We start from the raw sequence: 26,481 nt of genomic DNA, 5'->3' as shown, positions 1-26,481 counted from the left end.
CAGCTGCTCTGCAGGAGGACAGCAGACTTCTGAAGTGTCCTCCAGCATTTCAATAGGCAAGTCAAAGATTTGCATCTGTAAAAACCTCAAGGTAGAGCATTCACTGAGAGTTAACCCCTTCGCGCTCCCCTGCAGTGTTTGTTAAGGAAGCCATGTTTGTTTGACCTTGAACTGTTGCTGGATTACTGCACTTGCCTGCAGCAGGAGCTGTTTCCACAGAAGCTGCTGAGCAGCTGAGAGATCTGCCAGGAGGACAGGGTGTCACATTCTTACTCATTGTGTTTACTCACTAGCACAGTCCAACTTTCCAGAGACAGGAAAACTACTGTGATTTGACAGCAGCTATTTACTGCTTTGTGATCTTGGCTAGGAGACCCACGTTACTTCTAAAGTGTGCAATCAATATGCAGATCTATTTTAAATGCCATGCCACAATTAGCACTTAAAAACCACACAGTTTTACACTAGTTGGGTCAAATTAATTTTATTATGCTCCATGATGAATTGCCACCAGTGCAACATCCTATTCACTGTACATTTCAAAAATTCACATACTAAAAACTTCAGTTTGATAAATGGAAAACTGAATGATTGAGAAGTTCTTATGGATTTCATACGTACAAGTGGCTAGCTGATATTGTCTATGCACATAGAGTGTCGAGATACAAAAGCCTCATGCTAGTTCGTTAATTGCTAAGGCTATCTGGACAGTCACTTAACCAGGATATATAAGAGAGGCCTTCATTACAATGTTTAGCAACAGTGCACCAGTATCGTGAAATGCTATCTTCTGCTCGTAGTGCAAGTGGCGGAGTGCTGAAGCATGCAGTCATGACTAAATTAACTGCCACCGCAGTCTTTATGCCTCAATTTTATCATGTACAAACACTACTGTAAAGTAAATATTAACCTGGACACCACAGAAGGTGAGTGTACTTTTTGTATAAAGAAGAAGAGAGAGAAAAAACAAAAGCTTTCTTTGGCCAGTATCTACAAATCAAAGTTTTATTCAGTAAGGTAACTTCAGAACTCCCAAAACCTGGAATAGAAGTTTGATTAATGAACTGTGATGCTTAATTATTAACTATACTACAGAAATTCCAATTCTGGGAACGTAACAGCTAAACATATCTAGTAAGTAGCACTCTAGGCCTCAACTGCTTAATTTTAAAATGCCCTATATGCAATAAAAAATAACAGAGCAGTGCCAAGTTATATGAAAGCCATACAAATATTTTCCTTATACACAAGTTCTTAACTCCACTGCTGTTAGCTACCCCAGGCTGCCCTTGCACTTGATTCAATGCTCAAGTCACTACAGCAGCAAAGCTAGTAGAAAGTGTTTCTAGCAGCAGAGGACAATGCGAAAGTTACTGCAAGAAAGTGAGACCACTTGGAATTTTTTCTCCTCAAGTTATGTGCTTAAATTACTCTCGGAAGGAAGTTAACATCCTCTGAATAATTTAACTACAACCTTACCTCTCCCACTACTATTCAGCAACTTTCCTTTCTTCTCATATGACTAAATTAATTCGCTAAAGACTAGTTTATAACTGGGTTAGAAATCCAAGCCGTATCATGCAGGTCCAGCCTGTCAAGATCGGGTCAACGCTGGGTTTCAGTCAATACAATTCTGATAACTTAAATTTAGTCTGATAGCTTGACTGCAGTCAAAGACCCAAGACTATGCATTAACTATGCTCCAAATATGACTGACTTAACTACACATTCTGTGTCAGATAATGTGGTTTTAAAAAAGATTTTCTACCTGAAAGTTACAGTAAGTACTGCAAATATTAAATACCCACATAGCACAGATTAGTATTTTGTAATAGGCAGATATGCCGATGTTTACTGCACTACAAAGTACAACTTATATAAATGTGCAAGCTGTGAAATGAAAATCCCGTTTTCCGTCCACTTATTCAAATACTGTTCTTGTGAATTGGGTTCTTTATCTTCATCACAACCCTTGGTCTTAAAGCCAACACATGAAGACAGAATATTGCCATAAAGTTCAGTACATATTCAAAGTGTATATTCTGAGTTAACAGCTTTCCAACTTTATGGATGTAGGATTGGTGTTTCAGCATTTGTCGTGTACCATAACGCAAAGAACTGCAAAGTAATACCACTTCTGTTTACTTTATTAGTACACCAATGTCCTACAAATTTTAAAAAGTAATTAAACATTATTGAAGCAAGCATTAAACGCAGCCCTTCAGCTTGAAAACCACATAAAGTTGATTTTAAAAATAAATCAAACTGTAGCAATTGCCAGCCTCCAGTACACCCCCAGTAATTTACACTTCTTCATTCTGAAAGTAAGACCTGGGAAGGAAAAAAAAAAAAAAAAAACAAAAGACCAAACTTGTCTGCATCAAAGATGCCTTTACCACTATTACAACGTAAAGCCATCCTGTTTAACTTCAGAGAGACAGTTCCCTAACTGAAGGATTTGATTACCACTGCTGTTCAATAGCAGTCAGTATTGCTACAGTTAGGGTAAGGTAATCTTCACAACTAGCTGTGCATTTCTGCAGTGATTTTGTTTTGTGTAAAGCATACTGCTAAGATTTGAACTGCAATGTTGTGATGTATTTGAAACCATGCAATAGTATAAACCAGCCTCAACATTCATTGAAATGAAGGGGCTAAATAAACTAAGAGCTGCATCTCTTAAAGAACATAGTGCTATACTAGCTTTTAATAAGAAAATTTAGATACAGAAAAAGTAGGGTATGAAAATAGTGTTTTCCTTCTTGCATTATAACTAAATTACATTAAGGTTTTTGTCAGTCTCACATATTACATTTAAACTCCCTTATTGATGGAATGGAAAGTATTCACATGTACATGATCATCCAGGTGTAAACTTGCACACATTAACAGGGAGTAGCTTTGTAGAGGATTATGACAAACCTTTACAGATTAAATGAGGTATTGCACAGATTAATAAAAAAGCAAAAGGCAACAAAAATATACAGCAAATTGGTAGAACATTTACATGATAATTTTACAGAATCCATAGACAGAAAGTAGTGTTTAGTATATCATTCACCTTAAAAAATATATATATATAATAATATATGATCAATCATCCCATTCGTCATCATCCTCAAAGTCTTCTTCATCATCTTCATCCTCATCTTCATCTGTAAGACAAAAAAAAAGCAAGTCACTTGCATGCAGGGAATTAACATGACGAGAGAGTTATTTATTTCTCCTACGACTTCCTGAAAACAGAACAATCAGTTCAAGGAGGTCACAACAATAACATTTAGTAATGCTCTATTTTAAGGTTTCTAGACACTACATTCAGCAATAGATATCGACTGGAAATTAAATCTAGTTTATTTCCTTACTCACTCCTTCCTCCAGATAGGAAAAAATGTATCTTGCTTTCTGCTATAAGAAAAAGAATCCGAAGGTCTCATTTATCACTTACTACTTCGTACTCTTTCTTAAAGAAAATGAGGGTGGCCAGTCTGTTCCAGACTGGGTTTTAAACTTAAGGGATAGATCAATTTCTGAAATGTAAGAACTGCTTCCCTAGTTCTTACATCCCACATAACGGGATTTCTGTTTACTGTACAAGCAGATAAAAAAAGCGTTGTGAGCTAAGCCCATTATGGTTACTGGAATATTCTAAGCTGTGTAATGCACATCAACATCAATGTTTGTTGGTAACTTTATTCAGCCTTTAAAAATTGTAGCCTGTTAAAATTAAACTACTTATTTGTTAGGCAAGAGCATTTCCTTTCCTAGGAGAATGCCGCATTTAGCACCCTTCCAGTATTTAATTTACGTGAAGTACCGAAATTGGAGATTACTACATAGGGCAGCAAATCAACGAATTGTACTGAATCCAGTCCAATGGTCTGTAGACTGCAATGGTCTGCAGTTCTGGTATCAAGGCAAGCTCTGGAAGAAAAATACATCAAAGCCTAAACAGAAGAGATGTAACCAAACAGCTGCAGTGCAGCTACTGAACTGCATTTATTATGAGCTGCTATTTGAGAAAAGCAAATCCTCTTGCAGACTCATTTTTTCCAAACACTGAAGTGTGGAAAGCTGATTCAGTACTAGTATGGGACTAGTCAAGTAACACTAGTTACCCGATTATTATCCAGCAGGTGGCACCCAAAGCACACTGGAGGCCACAGTTTTAAGAGCATGAGAATATTTTCAAGAGCTTTGGCTTGTAGAAACAGAAAGCATTAAAAATACTTCCTTCCAAAATATTTTGACATCTAGTGAATTTTAATTTTTTTTAAAAAACCCTCATTATAAGGATATTAACCTTGATCAGTGATTTGAATTTCAATATTACTGCAAACAACTATACACCAGTAATTCAAAGTAGCAGAAAGTAACCGTTTAATCCATCACTAGACATCTGTTAGAGCGTTCTGTGTCGGACCATATGCTGAAATCCAGGCTTTTTCCAACAGTATTTATAAGTTGAGTAGAAGTGCTAACTCTTGAAAACCTGATACCGTGAGGGCAGAAAAACTCCATCAGACTCACCTGAAGAATGAATGGCTTTGCTCCTTTTCTGCATAACTTCCATTAATGCACCCACAATTCCTGAGGTGGGTGCTGGTGTAGGTGGTGCACTCTCCTGACCATCAGATACCTTAGGAAAGAGGATACATTAGAAAGATGCAACTAGCAAAAGAGAACCTGTGTATTTCGAGACAAACTTCCTCTTTTGCCATGTAACACAACTGTAATTAGCCCATACTCAAGACTAAATATTTTACAGCTCTATCATGAAATGAGTACTCAGCTAAAGGAAAGCTTCTTAATATGGTTGTACAGGCATGACTTGTGTGGCTGTATAATGACTATTTATTCAGCAACATCAAGATGAAATAGTAACAGCCTGAGCTGCAGCAGGAAACAGCAGAGGCAACCCTCACAGGCAGCCACCTTCTTAAAAGCCTCAAAGTTTGCAGAGCACTGGTCCATTTAAGATGGGTGTGTGTGTGTGTGTGTGAAATCTAGTGTTTGCCTTCCACTACCATTACTGCTGAACTCATGCCCTGCAGTTGTTCAGACTATTTTACTGAAGAATTCGGGAGACCAGTGATCTTCCATAGCTCTTAGAAAAGTTCTTTATAGCCATGATACTGTGGTATCACCATTGTAGATTTATGTAGGATTATGAAATGTGAGGAATGAGTTTGAAACAAGGATAATTTCATGCACCAATACTCATCTATAGCAAATACGTGCTCTCAGTGCTAGTGTTTAAAGGCATCACTTCAAAAAAATCTAGAAGTTATGATTCTAGCCCAAAACAGAGCCACAATCTACCACTGACACTGCAATACTCCAGCCATTGACAAGTCCCAAGGGGACTTAAACAAGAAACAACTTTTACTCACAGATTTCAGCTGTATACCCTGTCGTATCTGGTCTAACAGTGCTTCTCTTCCTGAGCAGGACACTGGTCGACTGTTCTGTTCTACTTTCTTTAACTGAGCACCTTCTCTGATTTGATCCAAGAGTGCTGCTTTGTTTCCTGCAGGAACTGGAAGCTGGTGATCAACTTCTGAAGGAAGGCCTAGTGGCGGAGGAGGACCAGGAGGTGGTGGAGGAGGAGGAGGTGGTGGAGGACCAGACGACCCACTTGACGGTGGTGGCGGTGGAGGAGGAGGTCCGGAGGGTGCAGATGATGAATGCACTGGTGGTGGTGGAGGATACATCCTGTTTGGAGGAGGCGGGGGCACTGCTGCACCAGGTCTAGATGGAGGTGGGGGTGGAGGTGCTGCTGTGGGAGCTCTTGAAGGTGGTGGAGGTGGTGCCCCTCGGCCCCTAGCAGGGGGAGGAGGAGGGCCTGAGCTATGGGGAGGTGGTGGTGGTGGTGGTGGTGGAGGGGGTCCCCCTCTGCATGGTGGTGGGGGAGGTGGAGCTGAAATAAAACAAAACAATTTACCATCACACACTGTTCAATACATGGCTGTCTTTCAGAGACTAGCAGAAAAAGGAAATAAGCTTTGCCTTGCCTTTTGCAAGGATCTCTGTGCCTGTTCAAATTTTACCAACCTGGATTAAGTTGAATACAGCTGAATATAAGCTATGCTTATATGAATGCAAACCAAGCTAAATAATAGCCCTTTGGTTTGTTGTAAAAGAACCAACACTAAAGGAAGCAAGTGCAATGCATAGAAAGACTAAAGTCATAAAACAAACTTGGTCGTTAATTTTGGGTTGTAGTAATGGCAGTTACTATGGTAGTAATTTTCTTCATAATACAAGTGTATCTTAAGTCAGTGTTTCAATTTCTCGTGACAAAATACAGAAAAATATTCAAAAGAATCCTCTAAAATTTTGTTGAGCTAGGACAGAAGGCAAGAGAAAGGTTTTAGAGAACACACTTAGAGTGAAACACGGAATTTCCACTTGATAATCTATCCATTATTTTACTAGGAAATGGTAAAGGCAAGTATCTTCTGAAGTAACATCTTCTAGCAACAAAAAAAATCTGCTAATGCATTACGGTGCAGCATAAACTGACTCTTAGTCCCTTTTTCTGAAGATTAGTTCCAACAACAACTTTATGGCAGGGACCACAGAAAGGAAACAACTTCAGGGCTATCCCAACACACAGAATCTTGTCTATAGCAAGTGGCCTTGAAATGTACTTGCTCTGCTAATGACATTTTAAATAGCATCGTTTCTTTTCCTCTTCCATCAACCACCTAATGGCTTATGGTACTTTACGTTCTGTGATTGTTGGATGCTTAATACTCTGTCATACGGCTAAGAAAATTCACATTTGATTTCATATGCTTTGAAAACAAAACAAGTATTACGCTCCAGAAGGTACTTCTTTACCTCTTCTATTAACTCCTTCCTGTTACATGCTGAGAAATCAGATGTCTGCACTGGAATAGAGAGGGAACATGCCTAAAAAAAAAGTTTTTGAGGAAGTAGGAGACACTAGTGCCTCCCGCCCTGCTCCTCTTGGAGAAACATAACCCCCCTAAAATTACATGTCATGTTCTTAAGTTCCACAAACTGCTGTTTTTTCTTTTCTATCCCTTCAAAAGAACAACATGGAGAGAATCTCCTCTCAAACTTGATATATTTTCCAAGAGACAGACATGCTGTCAACGTTCTTGATTTAAAAAACAAAAAAAAAATCCCAACACTTTTTGGCTGACATGACTGTAGTTTCATTTCTGGCCATTGAAGGCCAGTATTTTCTAGCGTAACTTATTCAGCAAGCACTACAGACAGTTTCTCTGCTCTACTGAAAAGACATACAACTCAGTCATGCTCCAGAGTGTGTGGTGACCGTTGATTTTGAGCACAAGGTTTAAGTTTTCCTGTGAGGAAGGGGTTTACTTACAGTGTATCTAGAGAGAGATATGCCTCAACCAATCTGTGGAAACAGAGTTCAGGAGTTTTTTTAAAGGCTTGTCAGCACTCAACTGAAGTGCAATGAAGGGAGATGCTTTACAAGCAAAGCAAGAAAATAGTTTAGGTTTTTTAATAAATGCACAGTAATCTGAACATCACTATTAGCAAAGAAGTTTGCAAAATATTGTTGATGTTACTGTCACAAAAAAAACAAGGAACAGTACTAACACTAGGGAAAGGGCAGGAAAAACAAGAAAGTAAATCCTATCTTCGCAGAACAATGTGTCTGCAACCCTCTAGTCAGCATCCTAGCAGGGTGAATACATAAGCACAGAAATTCTTGCAATAAACACAGAAAAGTGTGTTTCAGTTGAGAAAGAACACTTCAAACAGCAGTCAAGCTACACATCAAATAACGCCATTGTGGATAAACCCACTAAAATACTGGAATATTTTATATACCTCTATGAAAAAGCACAGACGTAGATTATTATCATGCATGTTAAAGATGAGGCAGATTTTCTTTCAATTGCATACATGCAAGTGGCCGTAATGTGAAGTTAACACATACATAATAGAAAAATAGGCATTTTTAAAGTATTTTAAGCTAGTCATAAGACTCCAAGACAAGTCTTCTCAATCCAATTTTACGGTCATCAGTCTGGGATCAACAACTCTGTGAACATTTAAACAGAGTTAAGATTTATATGAAGAAACTGATAGATTTTTTACTGAGAAAATTTGTAACTGAAAATTTGCTTGCAATTTAACTAAGAAGTTTGACTATAATTTTTAGTATTGGCGTCAAACGGATGAGGACTAAGTTTTCTCATCTAGGAAAGAAATCACACAGCAGCGTATGAATACTTTGAAGCACATGTTTAGATGCCAGCTCAAATACATACCACTCCACCTTGGGGGACCTAAGGAATAAATGTAACAAGTCATTGTACCCTGAATCGGTATTTCTTCAATCACTCGAACAATTTCTTCGCTAGTTTCAAACTGCTACAATTTCAGTGGTTTTTATATCCTGCTTTTCTTGAGAAGCATTCTAGGCAAATTTTTGAAAGTCTAGCAGCGTAATTTTCAGACTGATTTGTTATGTTCCTCTAGATAATGCATCAGCTGAGATCACATTCAAAGGTTAGGCAGGAAATGTCTTATTTGAGAATTTTCTTGCAACCAAAGCCTGCTCAAAACTAGCACTTTAATAATTTCAAATAAAAAAACACCCAACTTCAAAAATTCATATAAAATTTGCACGTGTCAAGTTGTTGCAAAACTCATTACACAGTGCTGCCAGGGTAAATACATACACCATGTCACCATACATACACCTGTCAGTGATGTACTGCTACTATAACTGACAATAGCAATACAGCTTCTAAGATTTTAATTTATAAGATTGAGTTTATAAATAAACAAATATGCAGCAAGCACAGTCTGAAAAACCTCTATGAAACATACTGCGTAGCTTTGCAGTCAGTGTTAGTGGAAATTACTTAACTCCTTCTTGAAGGAATGCCCTGCTAGTTTTTATGAGGAAATAACAGGAATCCAACCTTGTCTGCGCAGTTCATTTTTAACAGCTTCCACACCTCCTGTTTTTTCAATGAAATCATATATGACCTTTGAAGTTTCTTTGTCTTTTAGTTGAGCCTCTGAAATTCCACACAGATCAAACAGGTTTTTCAGTTCTGGGTCTAAGTTGTTCACCTGCAAATCAGATATGTTAGTTCTAAGTAGCTTGAAATAGAATATTTTAAAATATCATTTATATTGGGAAGAAAACCCCCCAAACACAACACAAACTGTGTAGTTAAAAGGAACAGCAAAGCCAAGTACACATCTTTGGGTTGACCTTTCAGTCAGAAAGGACTATTTTAGAAGATGTACGTACCTTGCACAAAAACTCAACTTTTGCATCTTTTCCCCTCAATCCCAGATCCCTCCTATTCCCTTGTATTCCGACACCTCTCTCTGTTCGTGTCATATTATAAAAAAAATATTTTTATAACTATTTTGATGTACAATTAAGTCTTCATTTAATGCCAATCTTCACAACTTACATTTAAAAGCCTCAAAAGCTTTTAATCATTCCGTGTCTAGAATAACTTATTAAATTACTTACATCAAAACCTGTGTTTGGATCCCAACCAACATGTCCAATGTGTCTAAAAAAGCAGAAAAGTCCATTTCAATCAGCATAAAAAAGGACCTTGTTCACTAAAATGACACCAAAATAACTGGAGATTACTACCAGCTTCTATCTTGTCTCATTAAGACACTAGGCAATACTTAATCCTCAGTGCCCCATTTAAGAATGGAATAGTAAAGCTTCCTTTACTCCTTGTTTTTGTCTTGTGTAAAAAAGACCAAGTAGACAAGTCCTTAGGTTACGGTCTGTGACAAAACATGAAGGCTCCATGCCACATTGTGGTACATATAGATGGTGATGTAAAGACCACACAGAGATCAAGGGAGGAATTTAGCCTTTATACAGTAACTGGACTTCAAGACACTGCCAAGGTCTTCAGTGTCATTCATCTGGAAAACCTCTTCCTTCCTGTCATCGCTGTTTGTTCTCCCATCACACTTCTCCTATTCTCTTCTTTCAAAGGAAAGTCAGCACTGTTTTCAGTCGCCATTTTCCTAGGCTTCTAGTAGCCATTTCACATGGCTACTAAAGTATTATTTCATGTGGTGCTATAATCAGCTAAAATAGCAGAAGTCTGTGCCACTCCAAGCTACTTCACGCAACTGCCGTTGGCTACAGAAGACATGGTAATGTTACCAAGGCTCCGTGTTTTGGGTTTCTTTTTGCCAATAGTCAGTTCTAGAAACACAACACTGTTTTGAGGAAGTCCAACTCAATGTTTTAAACATAGAAGGTGAGCTATTAGTAGCCAACACAGTTTAGGCTAAGCTTAAATCAAATTACAAGGACTGTTTTGTGGTCCTTATACAGCACCTAGAGCAAGAGACCTTGTGCTCTTGCTTAGTTCTGTTAGTACCATCAGGAGCAGAAGCTTTCTTAACGAGAATACTGAAGCTTGATGATCAGTTCTGGTCTCAGTATAACTACGATCAGTTAACTACACAGTTTGAAGGGCAAGAAATAAAAGTTGTTTAAAATGACACTATGCTTCAGAAAAGGCAAAAAAGGAAATCCCTCTGTTTTGCCTAAATGTTTAAATGCCTTTCACAACCAAAATATGGGATTATTTATTGATCATGGAATTCTGGATGTTAAGCTACACCTTACATAAATTAGATATGCATTTCCTAAGACAGTCTCATATCTGATTGTAATGCATTAACTGCCATATGTAAACTGACAGAAGTTTACGAGTCAATACAATCTAACCCACATATTTCTGCATATCTGTGCAACTTGGAGCTTAGTGCATTTAACTGATACTAAAGTTTATGGAGTAGTGTTAGCATTTTCTTTCATTTACTTTTCATCCCTTGGAGTAAATAAGTGCCATCACTCAGCACGTACAGGACAACCAGGTGATCAGGCCCAGTCAGCATGGGTTTATGAAAGGCAGGTCCTGCCTGACTAACCTGATCTCCTTCTATGACAAGGTGACCCACTTAGTGGGCGAGGGAAAGGCTATGGAGTAGTAAAGCCTTTGACACCATTTCCCACAGCATTCTCCTGGAGAAACTGGCTGCCCGTGGCTTGGATAAGCATACGTTTCACTGGGTAAAAAACCTGACCAGATGGCCAGGCCCAAAAAGTGGTCATGAATGGAGTTAAATGCAGTTGGCAGCCAGTCACAAGTGGTGTTCCCCAGGGCTCAGTGTTGGGATGGGTCCTCTTTGACATTTTTATGAATGATCTGGATGAGGGGATTGAGTGCTCTCTCAGTAACTTTGGAGATAACACCAAGTTAGATTGGAGTGTTGATCTACGAGAGGGTAGGGAGGCTCTACAGAGGGATCTGGACAGGCTGGATTGATGGGCTGAGGCTAATTGTATGAGGTTCACAAAGCCAAGTGCTTGGGCGACAACAACTTGGGCCACAACAGCCCCTTGCAATGCTACAGGCTTGGGGAAGAGTGGCTGGAGAGCTGCCTGGAAGAAAAGGAGCTGGAGATGTTGGTTGACAGCTACTGAATATGAGCCAGCAGTGTGCCCAGGTGGCCAAGACAGCCAACTGCATCCTGGCTTGTATCAGAAATTGTGTGGCCAGCAGGAGTAGGTCGAAGTCATTATGTCCCTGTACTGGGCACTGGTGAGGCCACACCTCAAATAAATAGTGTCCCCTCACTACCAGAAGGACAACTGAGGTGCTGGAGCATGTCCAGAGAAGGGCAACAAGCTGGTGAAGGGTTTTGAGAACATCTTACGAGGAGCAGCTGAGAAAACTGGGGTTTTTTAGCCTGGTGAAAAGGAGGCTGAAGGGAGACCTTACCATTCTCTACCACTACCTGAAAGGAGGTTATAGCGAGGTGGGGGTTGATCTCTTCTCCTAAGTAACAAGTGATAAATGGCTTCAAGTTGCGCCAGGGGAGTTTTATGTTGGATATTAGGAAAACATTTCTTCACCAAAAGCGTTGTCAAGCATTGGAAGAGGCTGCGCAGGGAAGTGGTGGAGTTACCATCCCTGGAGGTATTTAAAGTATGTGTAGATGTGGTGCTGAGGGACATGATTTAGTGGCGACTTGGCAGTGATGTGTTAACAGTGGGACTTTATAATCTTAAAGGTCTCTCCTAATCAAAACAATTCTATGATTCTAGGGTTCTAAGTACACACTGACTGTAACACATTTGATTCCACAGGTCTTTTCAGTGAAAATGAATACTTTCACCAAAAGCGGTGTCAAGCATTGGAACAGGCTGCGCAGGGAAGTGGTGGAGTTACCATCCCTGGAGGTATTTAAAGTATGTGTAGATGTGGTGCTGAGGGACATGATTTAGTGGCGACTTGGCAGTGATGTGTTAACAGTGGGACTTTATAATCTTAAAGGTCTCTCCTAATCAAAACAATTCTATGATTCTAGGGTTCTAAGTACACACTGACTGTAACACATTTGATTCCACAGGTCTTTTCAGTGAAAATGAATACTTACCAGGTAACTGCAACTTTTAGGTTACTTAAAAGAATGTATGCAGCAGTAAGTGATATTAATGTCAAGTAGAGTTTTTTTTTTTTCTCAAGACACTGGAAGTCCACATCTCTCTAACAGAAAGCATTTTAAAAAAAAAAAAAAAATCTATCTACTGATTGCAACTTCGGTCTGGCATAAACAAACAGTGACAGTGTTAAGTGTTCACCAGTATCACAGCTCAAGTTATCCTAATGGCATATTTGCCTAACAATACAAAACACCAGTTCCTATATGTTTGTACAAAACCAGCAACTGAAGTACCTTACATAGTAAGATGTAAAAGCCTTAATAATAATAGCTTAATAATAAGCCTTAATAATAATAGCTGCACTTTACAGGAAACTTAACTAGCCCTTAAGCCAAACAAAACAGATTTTAGATCTTTTGCAAAGGTTCACCACTTAGAATTTAATGTATCATTTAATGATCCTAAAACATATCTTTTGTCTGAACTTCAATAAATGTTTTATCATCTTTTTCTCTGCTTTTCTAGGTTGGAACCTGATTGACATTATAAACAAAGTCTGAAATTCATTTTATATTTATGCTGTTGCACAACCCCTTCCTTCCACAAATTCTGATCAGAGGTAAAACACACTAATAATTTCGTCCCAGTATGCTGAAGTCTGCATCAGTAAAGTTACAACAGTGACCAGCTGCCAATAACTCTTCAGTTTTCTTTGTTTCACTCTTCTGCATTTTTCAGTTTAAGTGACACTAATAGATGCAGCACCTCACTGATACTCAGATCCAGAAGAACATGTTTGATGCCTGAATGGTCTAAGCACAGTCTGGTTAGGGAAGCATTTTAGTCCATCTCTCCTTTTACTTTCTGTCCACTATCCCATTCTGCAGAGCACTCTCTCAAAACGCTGTGCAGTAACATTACTGTAACTGGCAATACCAGGATTACTTTTATGAAGTTCTATTCTGGGAAAACACGTCAGTGGAAGCGATGCAAAAAAAATGGTTCAAAAGATCAAGACATTCACTTGGCATGTAAACCTCACACTGGTTCTCTAATACTTTGCAGAAACTGATCTTTCCTGTAACTAACTCAAGCTCTTAAAATTCCTGTTGCTTTAGCAAATAAAGCACACTTATTTTAAAAGGTAGAAGATTAAAAGAACAAGTTATAGTTCAGGAGAACAACACTTAAGTCAATAAAGCATCCAAAACTGAGTTTCACAATAGCGAAGCTTAAAATGATGCATCGTAACTATCCTAAAAGATTGAAGATACGTATAAGAAATGATACTAGAAAAAACCCTACTCATTCCTAAGAGATGTATACACGCACACTACACTTGCATCACAAGATACAGGTAGTAATTCACATAAGTTTGTAAAAAGAAAACCAGAGATAAAAACATGGCTATGTCATTTCTGCTTTTATGACAAGTCAGGACTCTCATGTGCACTTTGCATGAAAAAGCCCAGCTAAGCAGGCACAGCTATAAGGATAGCAGCGTTAGAGTTGACCGCTGAGGCTGAATAAGAGTCTGCACTGAGCTGACTATAAGAATAAGGCACCTTTATGCAGCTAAATTGTTTTCTAAGCTATTTTATGATAACAAGTTATTTTTTATCTACAGCTGCAGTGAATTCCTCACTTGTGTATAAAGTAATTTGCTTTTAAACCCCACAGCACTGCAGCTAGCATTTGCCGAGTTCAGGTTACAAATAACAAGTCTGGAGCATCTGCATGTGTAATTGATACACACACAAAAAAACCCCACCCACCAAAACCCAAGCCCAAACTCTAAAAAGTCCTTACTGGAAATTAGATGGTGTTCCAATATCTGCCTTTGTCAATCTTCTCTTTTTAGTTTTTCCTTTCTTCTTTTCTTTGGTATATGAAATATTGTTGACTTGTGGAGTATAAAATCTGTTAGTTGTAATTTCTGGGTTTTTGATATCAACAGTTGCCATTGGTAGATTTGGGCCTGTGAAGGTAAAGTACAGGATTTTTAGTATTATCTTTCAACAAAACCATATTTAACCCACAAACTCTTTTTTCTCTTTTTTTTTTGGGGGGGGGGCTAGAATACTTGTACTGCAGCCATAGCTCTACATGCCACATACATTTGGCTGGGTTCTGGATGTCAGGTGCATAGACTAAGTTATTTGCTGAAGGAAAAAAAGTGCTGATAGAGCAGAGCAACAGCAGAAAAATTTTCTGAACTAGAATTTGGTTTTTGCAAATTTGCAAAGAAAGTGATTTTAAACTAAGGAGTTTCATGTGCATACAACATATGAAATGAGACACATTAAGGCCCAGCATAGCTACCGCTCCAGACAAGATCCAAGAAGTGAGTGCCATAACCAGTAACACTGGCATACCATTACCTTGGCAGCACAGTAAACTGATCTTAAAGGAGAGGGAACCTTTGCTTAGTAAGCCTCAAGTGGGAATGCTTTCTGGCATCACACACAGAACCTGAACATCACAAGAACTTCAGAAGGCCACTCTGGACACACTGTTGTCTTCAAATATAGGACATCTATGAAATTAATCAGGATTTCTTATGTCTTACTCTTTTGACAGGTTTGCAAAATAACTGAAGTCCCAGATAAGAAAGAGCTTGAAGAGTACTGACAGTAAGAGGAGCACCAGAGATACAAATAAAACACTCAAATTATGAATTATGTTCTCAAACCTCATTCTTCATTATAAACAATTCTGAATTATTATGCTAGTTATTTAAAAACACATCTGAATTATAATCCTGCCAATTTTAGCATTTTAGTATTATGTTGTGTAATAGTAGTAAATAAACAAACCTAGCATGTTTTCCACACAGGTTTTTTCAGCTTTCACAGAAGATAAGTCTTAAGCAAATGATACTAGTGTTTAAACACTAAGAGGCAATTTATGCATTTTTCATATATATACATATATGTGTGTGTATTTACATATGTATCCACATACGCATATTTTTAAAGAAATCTGCAAAAGGATAAGTAATTTCAGTTTTGGAAGAATGAAATTAACCAGACAAGTTAGGACCAGTTTGGCCAGGAATAATTTGAAAACATCCCCTAGCTGCCTGTGAGTCACTACCCAATGGTTAGCAAATCAATTCAAACAAGACTCATGCATCCAGTCTTACTGGGAAGCTAGGCTTTGATAAATCTGAACCTTATTTTGACACTACTTCTTCGTAACTGCCTTCTGTGTGGATAATTTAAGCTCTCTAAGCATTCCGTACGGAACAACAAGCCTTGAGTTTCACAATCCAAAGCCCAAATCAGAAAGGAGAAGCAGACAATACAATGGATAACACAGCCAACACGTAGTTTAACACCTCAGAGGGAAGCACCCCATACCGGTCGAAACAAGAAACAAGAACAGAAACGCGACACTGGGCTAGACAAAACTCATCATAAAACATATGACAGCTCCTATGTTTCTGTAGGAGTCTTAAAAGATGTAAAACTGCACTGAAACTGCAGGAAGAAGTGTTTTCTGCTAAGCAGAAATGCTTTCATCTAGAAATCCTATGATATAGACAACTGTCCTTTGAGAATACCAAAGCACAAACTGACCACAGACAACCAAGCAAAACAATTTGCATCAAGTTCCACTTCAAGTTAGCATTAAAATCACTAAATGTCAAAATATTGTCAACCCAAAACTTAACAAGTGGAGTTAAGTAAAATCTTCAGGGTTAATTGAAAACTACAGACTTAATTTCATTAGATATAAAATCAAAAACACTATAGGAGTTCATTTTCACTTTAATCACCTATTATATTTTCTCTAGTATAATCTCTCTACTTTCACCTATTATATTGATATTTGTAGTTTCAACAGCTGTGCCAGCATTCAAAAAGAAACATGCACCTTTACAATGCTAGCGAGTTTGTGACACTCTTCTCACAATTCCTAACAGTCTTTGAAAATGCATCTTTTTGCATGTAAAATCCTGAACTAACCACACATGGTTTTAACAATGTAAAGCAGCAGCCATTTGCAAATTGAAGTTTTATTCAGCTGAGCTCAAATTAAGGATTGATAGCCTGATTCCCTGAAACTAACAATATTCATACATGAGATCACAGTATGCTTTTGAAGATGAAAATATTTCTTACCGTCAGGTTTAGACCTTAGGTGTCCACGAGGGATAAAAGAACTTTCGAAAGAATTGTACTCTTCTAGAACTGCCATATTTATATCCAGTAAAATTTTTCCCATCTTAAGACATGCACCTTCCCCATCAGGTGTAGATAGCTCAATAAATGAAGATGAGAGAGGCATATAGAGCTCATCGTTAGGAAGTACCTGACAGTACAGTGGCCTTAAGCATCCACTGTTATCAGTAGCTGCAGCATCTTCAGAAGGGGCTCCAGAAAATGTAGTACAGAACATTTTGAAATGTTAATTCTATTAAGTTCCCTGCATTTTATTTATTTAGAACCTCTCCAGGCATCTGTCCCAAACTACAGACAGCACTACAATAAATGCAAACTGTTCTACTCAACAGCTGAAACAAAATTCTGTCACATGGTTCTTAAAGATTCCCTTGAAACTTAATTCTCTGACAAATCCCCATTTCATCCAGAACTCCACTAAGAGGTCAGTTCAACTACAATGATTCTTCTTTATTTGCATAAAGAGACCTAGCTATTACAAATGTGTAGAACATAAATCTCAGGAAATTACAGACTAATACATTTTACATAACTGTTAATGCCAATTTGATTTTAATCCTGCATTTCTACAAAAAAAAAAAATCTTAAATCCGTACCATTGAAAACGTCATACAAAAAGAGGGAGAGCTTTTTCCCTTGCAGCTTCAACATATGCAGAAAATCCAGACAAATAAGCCCCACTAAAACAAAATTCCCCAGAGCATTTCAAGCATGGATCATGTGAGTACAGAAATGTGATAGTTCTTATTTTTCAGTTTTAAAAGGTAATTATGCATTGATACTCAGTACAAAAAAAGCAGGTGGTCCTTTCCCCAACCCTCAATAGTATTTCACTGCATATGGAGAGTAAAACAAAAACCTGATACTACAACAGCTCTAGTCTGAATTCCAAATGCTGAAATGCAGAGGCTATAACCCGTGCCCTGAGCACGTCTCACCTGTGACTACACATCCAACTCTGCCAGCAGAGAAGCCAGACATTACAGAATTTGACAGGATCAGGGAAGGAAGACAGACAGGCTGTGAAACAGTATGTGGACTCCCAGTGAAACAGTTGACTGAAAAAGCAGAGATGCTCAGAGCCTTGGCTAGTCATTATAAACCCGAAACACTGGGTATAAACCTATGTATTCCACAGAATATTAAAGATAAAGGCAAAGGGTCAATGAATGCACGTTTATACAATATTTTTCTCATGTTACATGCTTAGCCAGATCCATAAAATTTCAATTTCAGTGTATGTTTTACAAAACCTGCCATCATTATGCCTGCCTTTAGACAAATAGGCTAACTTTTAATTTCAGCAAGGGTTGGTGTTGTGATCCTCTATATGCATATTCTGAAGATCAAGCAGCAAATGAAAGATACAAAATTTTCCTACATTTAAAATGAAGGGGTTCTGTCCTATTTGCAACAAAACATGTTCCTCCAAAAACATTCTTTACGAACACCAGCTGAACAACTAATCTTTTAAGATGCAACTAAACAAATACCAAAGAACAGAAACAAAACAACCTAACCTCCAGAATAAGAGTTTACTACTTTTGCCACTACATGACTATCCTGAACAAGCCCGAAACAAAGCTATACATACACAGTAAATGCCAGCAGTAGGAAAAGAGTAATACAGCGATTCATGCAAAATGCTTACCGTTTGGTGGGTCTCGTCTTTTTTCTGTTGAAAAACAAAAACATCTATTTATTTATAGGTATCACAGGAAAAATGCATTCTAAATTTTAGTTTCTAGCGAAGCTTTCAATGACCTTGAACTCAAACTTAAGAACTATCAATATCCTTAAAGGCTATTTGTTGTGCAGTTGAAACAAAGCATTACAGAACAATAAAAACCCAATCTTGGATAAAAAGCACTGATTTCCAGTGAACAAACTCAGCAGGACCATAAGAAAATAGGTACTAAGCTGGTTTCAGACATTTTGACTATGAAGTAAGATGAAACGTTCAAAAAGCAGCTGTTTTGGTACAACCTATCAAAGCAACATTTTTGAAGTGTTATGCTTTCTGATTTCCACTGCATGAGACTGTGTGTTTTCAACTGAAACATAATTAGCACTTTTATACATTATTGTTCTCCTACAGAACCCACAATATAATGTAATTTATTTTGGTCTTATGCAAAGAAAACAGGACATGGAGGGGTGAGACACTTCACCTATGTTATCCAACAGGTAACTGAGCAGTATGGAACAGAACTAGAATCTCCTTAGTACTGATCTGATATTCTCTCCACAACACCAAACTGTTTCACAGCCCACGAAGAATTTGGCTTGATGATTTAAAATCTAGTTGTAAACCTGTAATAGTAAATTCTCCCTTAAAGGAGATTTCCCTCACTCACTACTAATTCCTATTCACCACAATAACTGCAATTGTCCTTCAAAACCCAGTACACATTTACACTATTTGTGTACCTACACATACATGGTCTTGAGAATTTTGGATTTAGCAGCACACACATGGGCAAGCAGTTTGTCATGTCACCACACCACAAACCACAGTTCTATAGGGAAGGCTGCCCATCCCTCTCTTTCTTATCTAGCATATCTGAAATCTAACAAGGACTCCTAAGAGTTTTGTAGTAAGAACTTGTCACAGACATTACACTTTCAGCAAGTCCCAGAAAAACTGCTAACCTACTGTATTTTTCCAAACACAAACATAAGGGGAAGGGAAAAGGTACCCCCAACAGATGGTGTTAACCTTGTCCTAGGAGTTCTTTAAAATATCTACAATCCTAAGTGTGTAAGGCAAGTCAGCCTCATATCAGTCAGCTGATCTTCAGGTAGGAATAAAGAAGTTGTCAAGGTCATCAAAGCTTCAGAGGAAGGTCATCAAAATTCACTGAGAATCAACTTTTGCTGAGCAATCCTTCTGAAGACAGCCAAGTTGCCTCTTAGCTCACAGCAGGTTAGCTTTAGGCACAGAGGTGGAGGATCTCTGCAAGGCTGCCTTAGCAAAACATATCTGATCTGAGGAACAAAAAAAAAAAAAAAAAAAGAGGCCAAACACTGTGCTTTCTCTTCCTAGAATATTCAGCTTAAGAAACCACTCATGTTAAACTAAAAAAAACCCCAGCCAAACCCCCAAAAAACCAAACAAAAAACCCCACTCAACTTCTTGAACATAATTAGAGTTTTATTCAACAACTCAGAGGCAGCGAAGAAGAGCTCAGGACTGATTGCAAGTCATTTGGCACAGGATCGGAAGCTGGCAAAAGCAGGAGGTATTCATAGGGAAGTGTTAAGTGGCCTTGTTCCAAATCATGGGAATCCATTACAATCTTCATTTGAAGAAAAAGTTCAAGAGATAAAATAATGGAACACAAAGAAAGACATTTTAAACACTTCCTGTAATTTTTGCTGGATGTATAAAACATTTAATTTGTGGCCCACAGACACTAGATCTGTTTTATTGTGGTTCCCACTGTCAACTAGAAAATATGAACTCCTGTTCTGAAGTGCAGATGACCTGACTGGAGAGTGACAGATTTCTCCTTTTTTGAAGATGGAGATGCCTAAGGATCCAAACCAGATCAACTTCACCAGAGGCCTACGTCCAGGAAATACAGCTCCCTTCAGTAAGTATTCCTGGAAACAAGAATGATCTCTTTAAGCTGAGCACTTCAGAGAAGCCCAGGCATCTCCTTGTCTCTCAGACAGTAAAACCAAAAGCTGTGGCCAAAGCCACAAAAAACAAAAAAATCCTCACCTCTCCATATTAAGTATCCAGCTTGAAGCTTAGGAACTGCACTAGGAAGAGGGCATCAGGAGCTAAAAGCTCCTGGAAGAAAAAGGCATCTGTAGAGAAGCCTAACAAAGTTTCCACCCATCAGCTATAAGTGCTCCATAAAAACCAGCAAAGAAGCCTCCTACTTCAGAAAGGCAGCCAAGAACAACGCTCTGTTCTACACTTCTATGATGCCCTTTTATGGCTGAGTGCTCAGCATGTGGAGAGGACACCTGTGTGTATACACACATTAACATTTTTGAGGCAAGATAATAAAAACTAATGGTACCTACGTGCAAGAACACCCAAAGTGAGAATGTACTACACTGACAAGCACTGAGAAGAGAAACACTGTGTTCTCTCTGTTTACTGAGGGAAACTATTTGGGATTTAAGAAGTAAACGGAGGTATTATTTAAGTAAGTCTCCCAGAGTAATTAACTAATTATAGTAACTTCTTCCTAACCTAAGGTTAAGAATTTAATTTACTTTAAAAAAAAATAAAAAAAAAAATCAGAATTTAGCTAGATGAAAAACCAATTTGACATTAAAAAGATTAAGATAATCATCAATAATTATTTCTCTGCCTTTCTCCTTCATTCTGATCTCTGTAAGGTATTTGTACTATTGCAAGCTTTTACATTCCCTGTTTGGAGCCAAACTTTCATGTTTCCCCAACTCCAAATGCCCCAACTCAGGAGCTGTCTGTATTCTGGAAAGCATTTCATGCTGAGTGAAAAGAGAATACTGTTGCCTCTTCTTCCAGCTGTTAGACAATATTTTATTCACTAGGCACCAAGACAACAGCTAAGTGAGCCACAACTACTATTCTTGCTACCTTTGAAAAACACAAGCTTTCCATAATATTCCTGGAAAATTTTCCTAGCAAGCCCTGAATGGTGTAACAGGCTGTTAAGTGATCACATGGAGTACTCATTTCAGTTGAAAGCCATGTCAGGTGGCATTACTATGAAATGAAACATACTTTGGAAGGCATGGGAGTAAAAATCCCATTAAACCAGAAAAGTACCAAAACTACCAGACTATTACCTCTGTGTTTGAGAAGTTAAGATGCATTAGAATACACACAATTTATATATACATTATAAATAATATACAACTTATACATATAATTTACATGATAAATAAATCTATGCCCAAACTAATATTTTAATATAAGCATAAATAAATATATTTATGCTCTTTTATATAAGCATAAAAAGAGCAGAATACTGCCAATAACCCCAACATCAAACCAGGTTTGACTTGGGCAAGTGCAGAGGCTGTTATCTGCAAAGCATGATTAGATACAGTTGTGTCAATGACATACAGAACTCCATCTAGTGGCTTGACTAAGGGATCTCATGATTGTTTTCAATTCCTGTTTTGCAGCTCTTAACAAGAGAAAAAAACTTGGGAGTTTTTTGGTTTGTTTCTGGTTTGTTATTTTTTTAATTGAAGTTGTCTTTAAGTTCGAAGTGTTTGGGGAGGGGGGAGTTGTTTTTGTTAAAAGACAGCATATGGAGTAAGCACACACAATGAGTTCAAGCACACAAAGCAAGATCTTATGACCTCAAAGAGTAAACAAGAAAAACTTATGTGGTCCTGTGAAGAAAATCTATGTAGAAGGACAAAGATGAACCTCTGTCCTGTGAACAGGAGGTTTGACTGAACCACTGTTTTCAAGCAAAGTTTGCTATGGCAAATAATGCAAACGTATTTCTCCCCAAGTCACGTCTGTGCACTGTGTTTTAGACACATAATAGGTAAAAGTGAAACTTCAGGAACTGAAGATAGAATCATAGAATCAAAAAATCCTTTAGGATGGAAAAGACCTTTAAGATCGAGTCCAACTGCAATGCACGTCCAACAATATTCAAGCTGTGCAAGATGATGCAAGATTAATTTTACACAACAAGTATGAGAAACATTACTAATGCCACTTCTTAAGGGCCCCATTTCTTCCCATGAAAACTTATTGAGCACGTATTTTGAGCAGAGGTAATCTTAAAGAAGCCATTTAAGGCTCTGGAACAAACAGTTTGCACCTGAGTCACCATATCTGAATGAAATCCAAGTGAATACATGTAGATCACATAGGTTCCAAAGAATCATTGCAAGGATGGCACTCCAAGATGAGGGCTTCCTCCCTTTATATTAGTCTATGCTGCATTGCTAGTGCAATTCATTTCCAGAATGGACAACAAAAATGCATCCTGTAGCTCGGACACAAGTCTGCGCTACAGCTTACGGCAAGCCTGAGCACTTCCATGCTCATGGTCCCAGTCAGTGTTTTATATCACCTTATTCCTCATGGACATATGGCTGTCAGACGAGTTGTTTATGGATTCCCTGGAAAAGGACCAAGACAAGATCTGTAGGATGCCTGAACTCCCTTTAAAACAGTGACCATGTTCCCCAGGCATCTCGCAGCTAGCAAAAAACATGCTGTGCTTTAGACTACCCTGTGCTTAGTAGGCACAGTATGTCTTCTGATCTTGGCAAAGGCCGAGATCACTAGTTTTTGAATTAAAGATATTTCTCTACTAAACACTGGACCAGTGCCAAAAAGCCATTCACATGAACTACTGAACATTCCAGAAGGTAAAATCTTTGCTACAACCCACTTGGGCTGAACTTAAACAAATCTATTATAAACAGCCCAGAGCTAAAAGAAGTTTTATTCAAATGTGAATACATATTATAGAAAGATTTCTAGTTTTCCCACTGTCAGCTCACCATTTTTGCTTCCTCCTGATCTATATTATTCAAACACTAAAACCTTGGAGTCTCAGCTTACAAGGAAACTTACAGCAAGGAGCATCAAGTTATTTCAGAAAAATATTATTTTTGCACAATAGAGAAAAGAAACATGCTTTAATAACACAATTACTTCTAAAGAGAAATATGGCAGTAGCACCTCCTATGTTTTCAGACACAGAAGTAACTTCCTGCCTCCCCCCAAAACAACACAAAAAGCTTGAATTTATGATCAATTTTAATATTTACCAGATTTTCTCTGCCGTCGTCCAAGTAACTCTGTTACTGTTTTGTGGAATTGTTTAGCTTCTTCTTCATTAGCAAAATTAAGACCAACTTGACATGTCTGAAAAACATTAATATTACCCAACCCATGACTAAAAAAACATTTTCAAAGGTTTTCTTAAATGTCTTTTTACACCTTTTGAAAGTATAATCGGAAGAAATCATCACTGCAAATTTGGAACCAAGTCTTAGTGAAACATTCTGTCTTAGGAATGTCTGTCTACTACTCAAGTTTCAAGGGATCACAGCTAACAAATTTGAGCATAATCTTGTAGCTTGAAACCAAAGAGGGGGGAGAGGAAAATTTGTGCTTTAAGAATATATGATACTTCACAAACATTTTCTGCAAGTCAAACGTAATTTCATTAAATGGATTTGAAAATAAAGAACTGCATTTTATGCTTGTGTTCTATGTATTAAGTTTTCTAGATGAGATACAAAAGAAAATCCTTTTATAAGCTTAAAAAGCTTCAAGGAACACAGGTAATATTGTACCTTTATAAATAATTTACAGAATGAAATACAAACTTCAGTTATATTAAAAGAAGCTACTGTTCAAATAAAAGGCATTTTAAAATAGGTATTCAAAGATGTTGAGACTCACATCTCCAGCAAAGGTATGAAAATATCCTCTAGGACTATTATATACAAAGTTATTGTACAGCTCCTGCTCCCACAATAATTTCCCATCCTGAAAAGAAAAAAAAAATATTTTTGAAAACTTAGACAAATAGCAAGTTTAACTTCTTTCAAAATAGCACCTATTATGAGTTGGAAGCTACACAGTATTAAGCATATACCTTGCTATTAACCCAACAAATGCGCTCAGTCTAAACCAAAATATTCTGGGACTCGTGGAAGAGCTGTAAAAGACTATTCCATCAGGTTCACTGTGTTCTGTTCAAATCCCTGGATGTTTTCAAAAAACATCCTTTAAGTTCTACAATCCTGCAATAGTGATACTGCTCCCAGTATCACTGGGATAGGAATCACCAGGGATAGGAATACAGTGATAACAGCAATAAAGGAGGCTTCCAGTCTCCTGTTATCTCAGGCTTGACTTGAAAACAGTTAAGGGGGGCGGGGAGGGGGAAATATCATCTCTTTAGAGAAATTTTATATATTTAAATGGCATTATACTTCAGCACCCAAACAAGTTTCTCAGTACACCTAGCAGTCAAGTGATGAAATCACAAAGTCAAATGCAAGTGCAATCAGGCAATCCTGAAAAATCTGAGAGACTTCAAGCACTCAATGCTGACAAATAATGAGCTGTTTCTGGCTGTAGAGATAATGCGAAGCTTTCCAAAGTCTAAAAGTCAGCAGGACTCATACTCTTTAGTATCATTTTTGTTATGAAAACACATCTTGAATATTTCATCTCTTAGTTCCTACTGTCTTAAGTGAAATACCATAACAGGATGAAGATCTTCAGTATGAATGTATATTTGTGGAGGAAAAAAAAAACAACCCAAAAAACCTTGTCTGTCCCGCAGTTTTCACATGCAACACGTTAATCAAAAAGATTGTTTCCACTCATACAGAAGATAGCATCTATTTTGTTAATACCACCCAAAGCAGTGACACCTGCTAGAATTTTGACAGTTATCCCTATCAGTGACACTATACTAATTTTCACTAGTTTGACTAATCAGATCTGCAGGACAGCTTCTGTGAGCTTTAAAAAAATTGTATCTGGTATTTATTTCATCATAAAAGATGACATCTATGAAATAATCTAGAATACCTTAGAAAGCTCCATTTGCCTATTAATAGGAACTGTAATTGCATCGCTTAAAGCACAACCATTTACTTGAGAATTTCTATGAGTTTGTAACTAAGAGAATGCACACTCAATTCAAAATGGAGAATGAATACAACCAAGCTTAGAGTCTGAAAAAGAAAAAAAGATGCTTACCTTAATGTCAAATACTCTGATAAAATACGACCTCTGCGGATTGTCCTTTACAAGGCAAGCTACACCACAGCATTTCTTTGACCACATGGCATTGCGATCTGCTGCATATATTTGAACAACTGCTGAAGACATTGTCTAAAAAGAAAAGGTAGCTATTACATTTAAGGGGAAAAAAAAAAAAAAAAAATCACAAATTCTACATTTAATCTTTTATCAAAGCATCTCTTAATTTTGTCCCTGTTCTAGGCAGCAAGTTCAATGATTTTCCAGGTGGTAACACGGTGAAGTTCCAATGACCCCAAATCACTTCAACACCTTAGATTTTCACTTCTACACAAGATTTAGACAGCATAAGAATCAAACTGAACTTTTCGTTCTTGCTGATAAAAATCGGCAAAGAAACTTTGCCTGTAAGATGTAGACCAGGCACTATGGTGGTCCCACAAAGAAGTCCTACTGTGCAACTGAATTTCTTTCTGTTCAGTACTTCAAACTGGATAGAAATGCAATACTCAAGAGACTAGAACTGTAAATTACACAGCCTGGAAATGCTCCTGGGTACTGGAATGAAACTGTCTGCATTGCTTAATTGTTTAAATGGTCTCTGGCACAATTTTGGCCTATGCCAACTAGCAAACTCCTAAAATTCTTGGGCATGGTATGAGAATTCACATGAGCTAGGCTCGTTCCCAGTTGGCAACCTGAAATTGTCCTGTTTTCAAATTGAGAGATTTTAGTAAGAGATTACAATGGTTCCACACCAGATTGCACCAGTGACTGGGAATGTTCCTCAGCATATTTTCTAGCATGTATGTGTCCTACCTTAAGAGTCCTATGAGGGAATGAAAACTGGAGCCTTTGAAGAATATTTATTTAGTAGCCAAGTCATAAGGATATAAAATTTGCAGGCTCTGTAACAGGATAGACCACAGGCTATCTAGTCCTGGATCTACTCTCCAACAGCATCAGATGCCTGGGTAGGAATAGAAGAGTTCGCTGTTACGCTGCAGGAGCATACTCCCAGTTCAAAGCTACCCTGAGTCAGCAAACATGTTTTACAGCACATGTTGAATTTTTCCTTTGTGAATTTATCTAATCACTCTTCAGACCCGCCTGAACAT

The 26,481-nt window shown here is 37.8% G+C and overlaps 1 protein-coding gene across 2 annotated transcripts; it reads right to left on the bottom strand.

The window, feature by feature from the left end:
• Positions 1-468: 468 nt before the first annotated feature.
• WASL (Wiskott-Aldrich syndrome-like) lies at positions 469-25,489 on the bottom strand. Of its 2 annotated transcripts, XM_010140942.1 has the most exons (11): positions 25,361-25,489; positions 24,047-24,133; positions 23,407-23,503; positions 18,305-18,328; positions 14,276-14,444; positions 9,509-9,551; positions 8,940-9,093; positions 8,280-8,297; positions 5,394-5,920; positions 4,531-4,639; positions 2,692-3,155 (listed from the first exon to the last, which is right to left on the bottom strand). In XM_010140942.1, the coding sequence occupies exons 1-11, from the start codon at positions 25,445-25,447 to the stop codon at positions 3,094-3,096; spliced, it is 1,377 nt and encodes a 458-aa protein (XP_010139244.1). In that variant the 5' UTR covers positions 25,448-25,489; the 3' UTR covers positions 2,692-3,093. The 2 variants fall into 2 exon arrangements, with proteins under 2 accessions (XP_010139253.1, XP_010139244.1); XM_010140951.1 differs by lacking the exon at positions 8,280-8,297 and having other exon boundaries at positions 469-3,155.
• Between the last annotated feature and the right edge of the window lie 992 nt (positions 25,490-26,481).

The sequence above is a fragment of the Buceros rhinoceros genome, unplaced genomic scaffold (assembly GCF_000710305.1).
Source record: "Buceros rhinoceros silvestris isolate BGI_N320 unplaced genomic scaffold, ASM71030v1 scaffold8520, whole genome shotgun sequence".
Taxonomy (NCBI): Eukaryota; Metazoa; Chordata; class Aves; order Bucerotiformes; family Bucerotidae; genus Buceros; species Buceros rhinoceros.
The sequence above is the reverse complement of the archived record's forward strand: the minus strand, read 5'-3'. Positions and strand labels throughout refer to the sequence as shown.

Coding starts and splice junctions, on each gene's coding strand:
- WASL (XM_010140942.1), bottom strand. CDS start 25,447: ATGTGGTCAAAGAAATGCTGTGGTGTAGCTTGCCTTGTAAAGGACAAT. Junction 9,094..9,508: donor ATCCAAACACAGGTTTTGAT/GTAAGTAATTTA, acceptor TCTGATTTGCAG/GTGAACAACTTAGACCCAGA. Junction 3,156..4,530: donor CAAAGCCATTCATTCTTCAG/GTGAGTCTGATG, acceptor TTTGTCTTACAG/ATGAAGATGAGGATGAAGAT.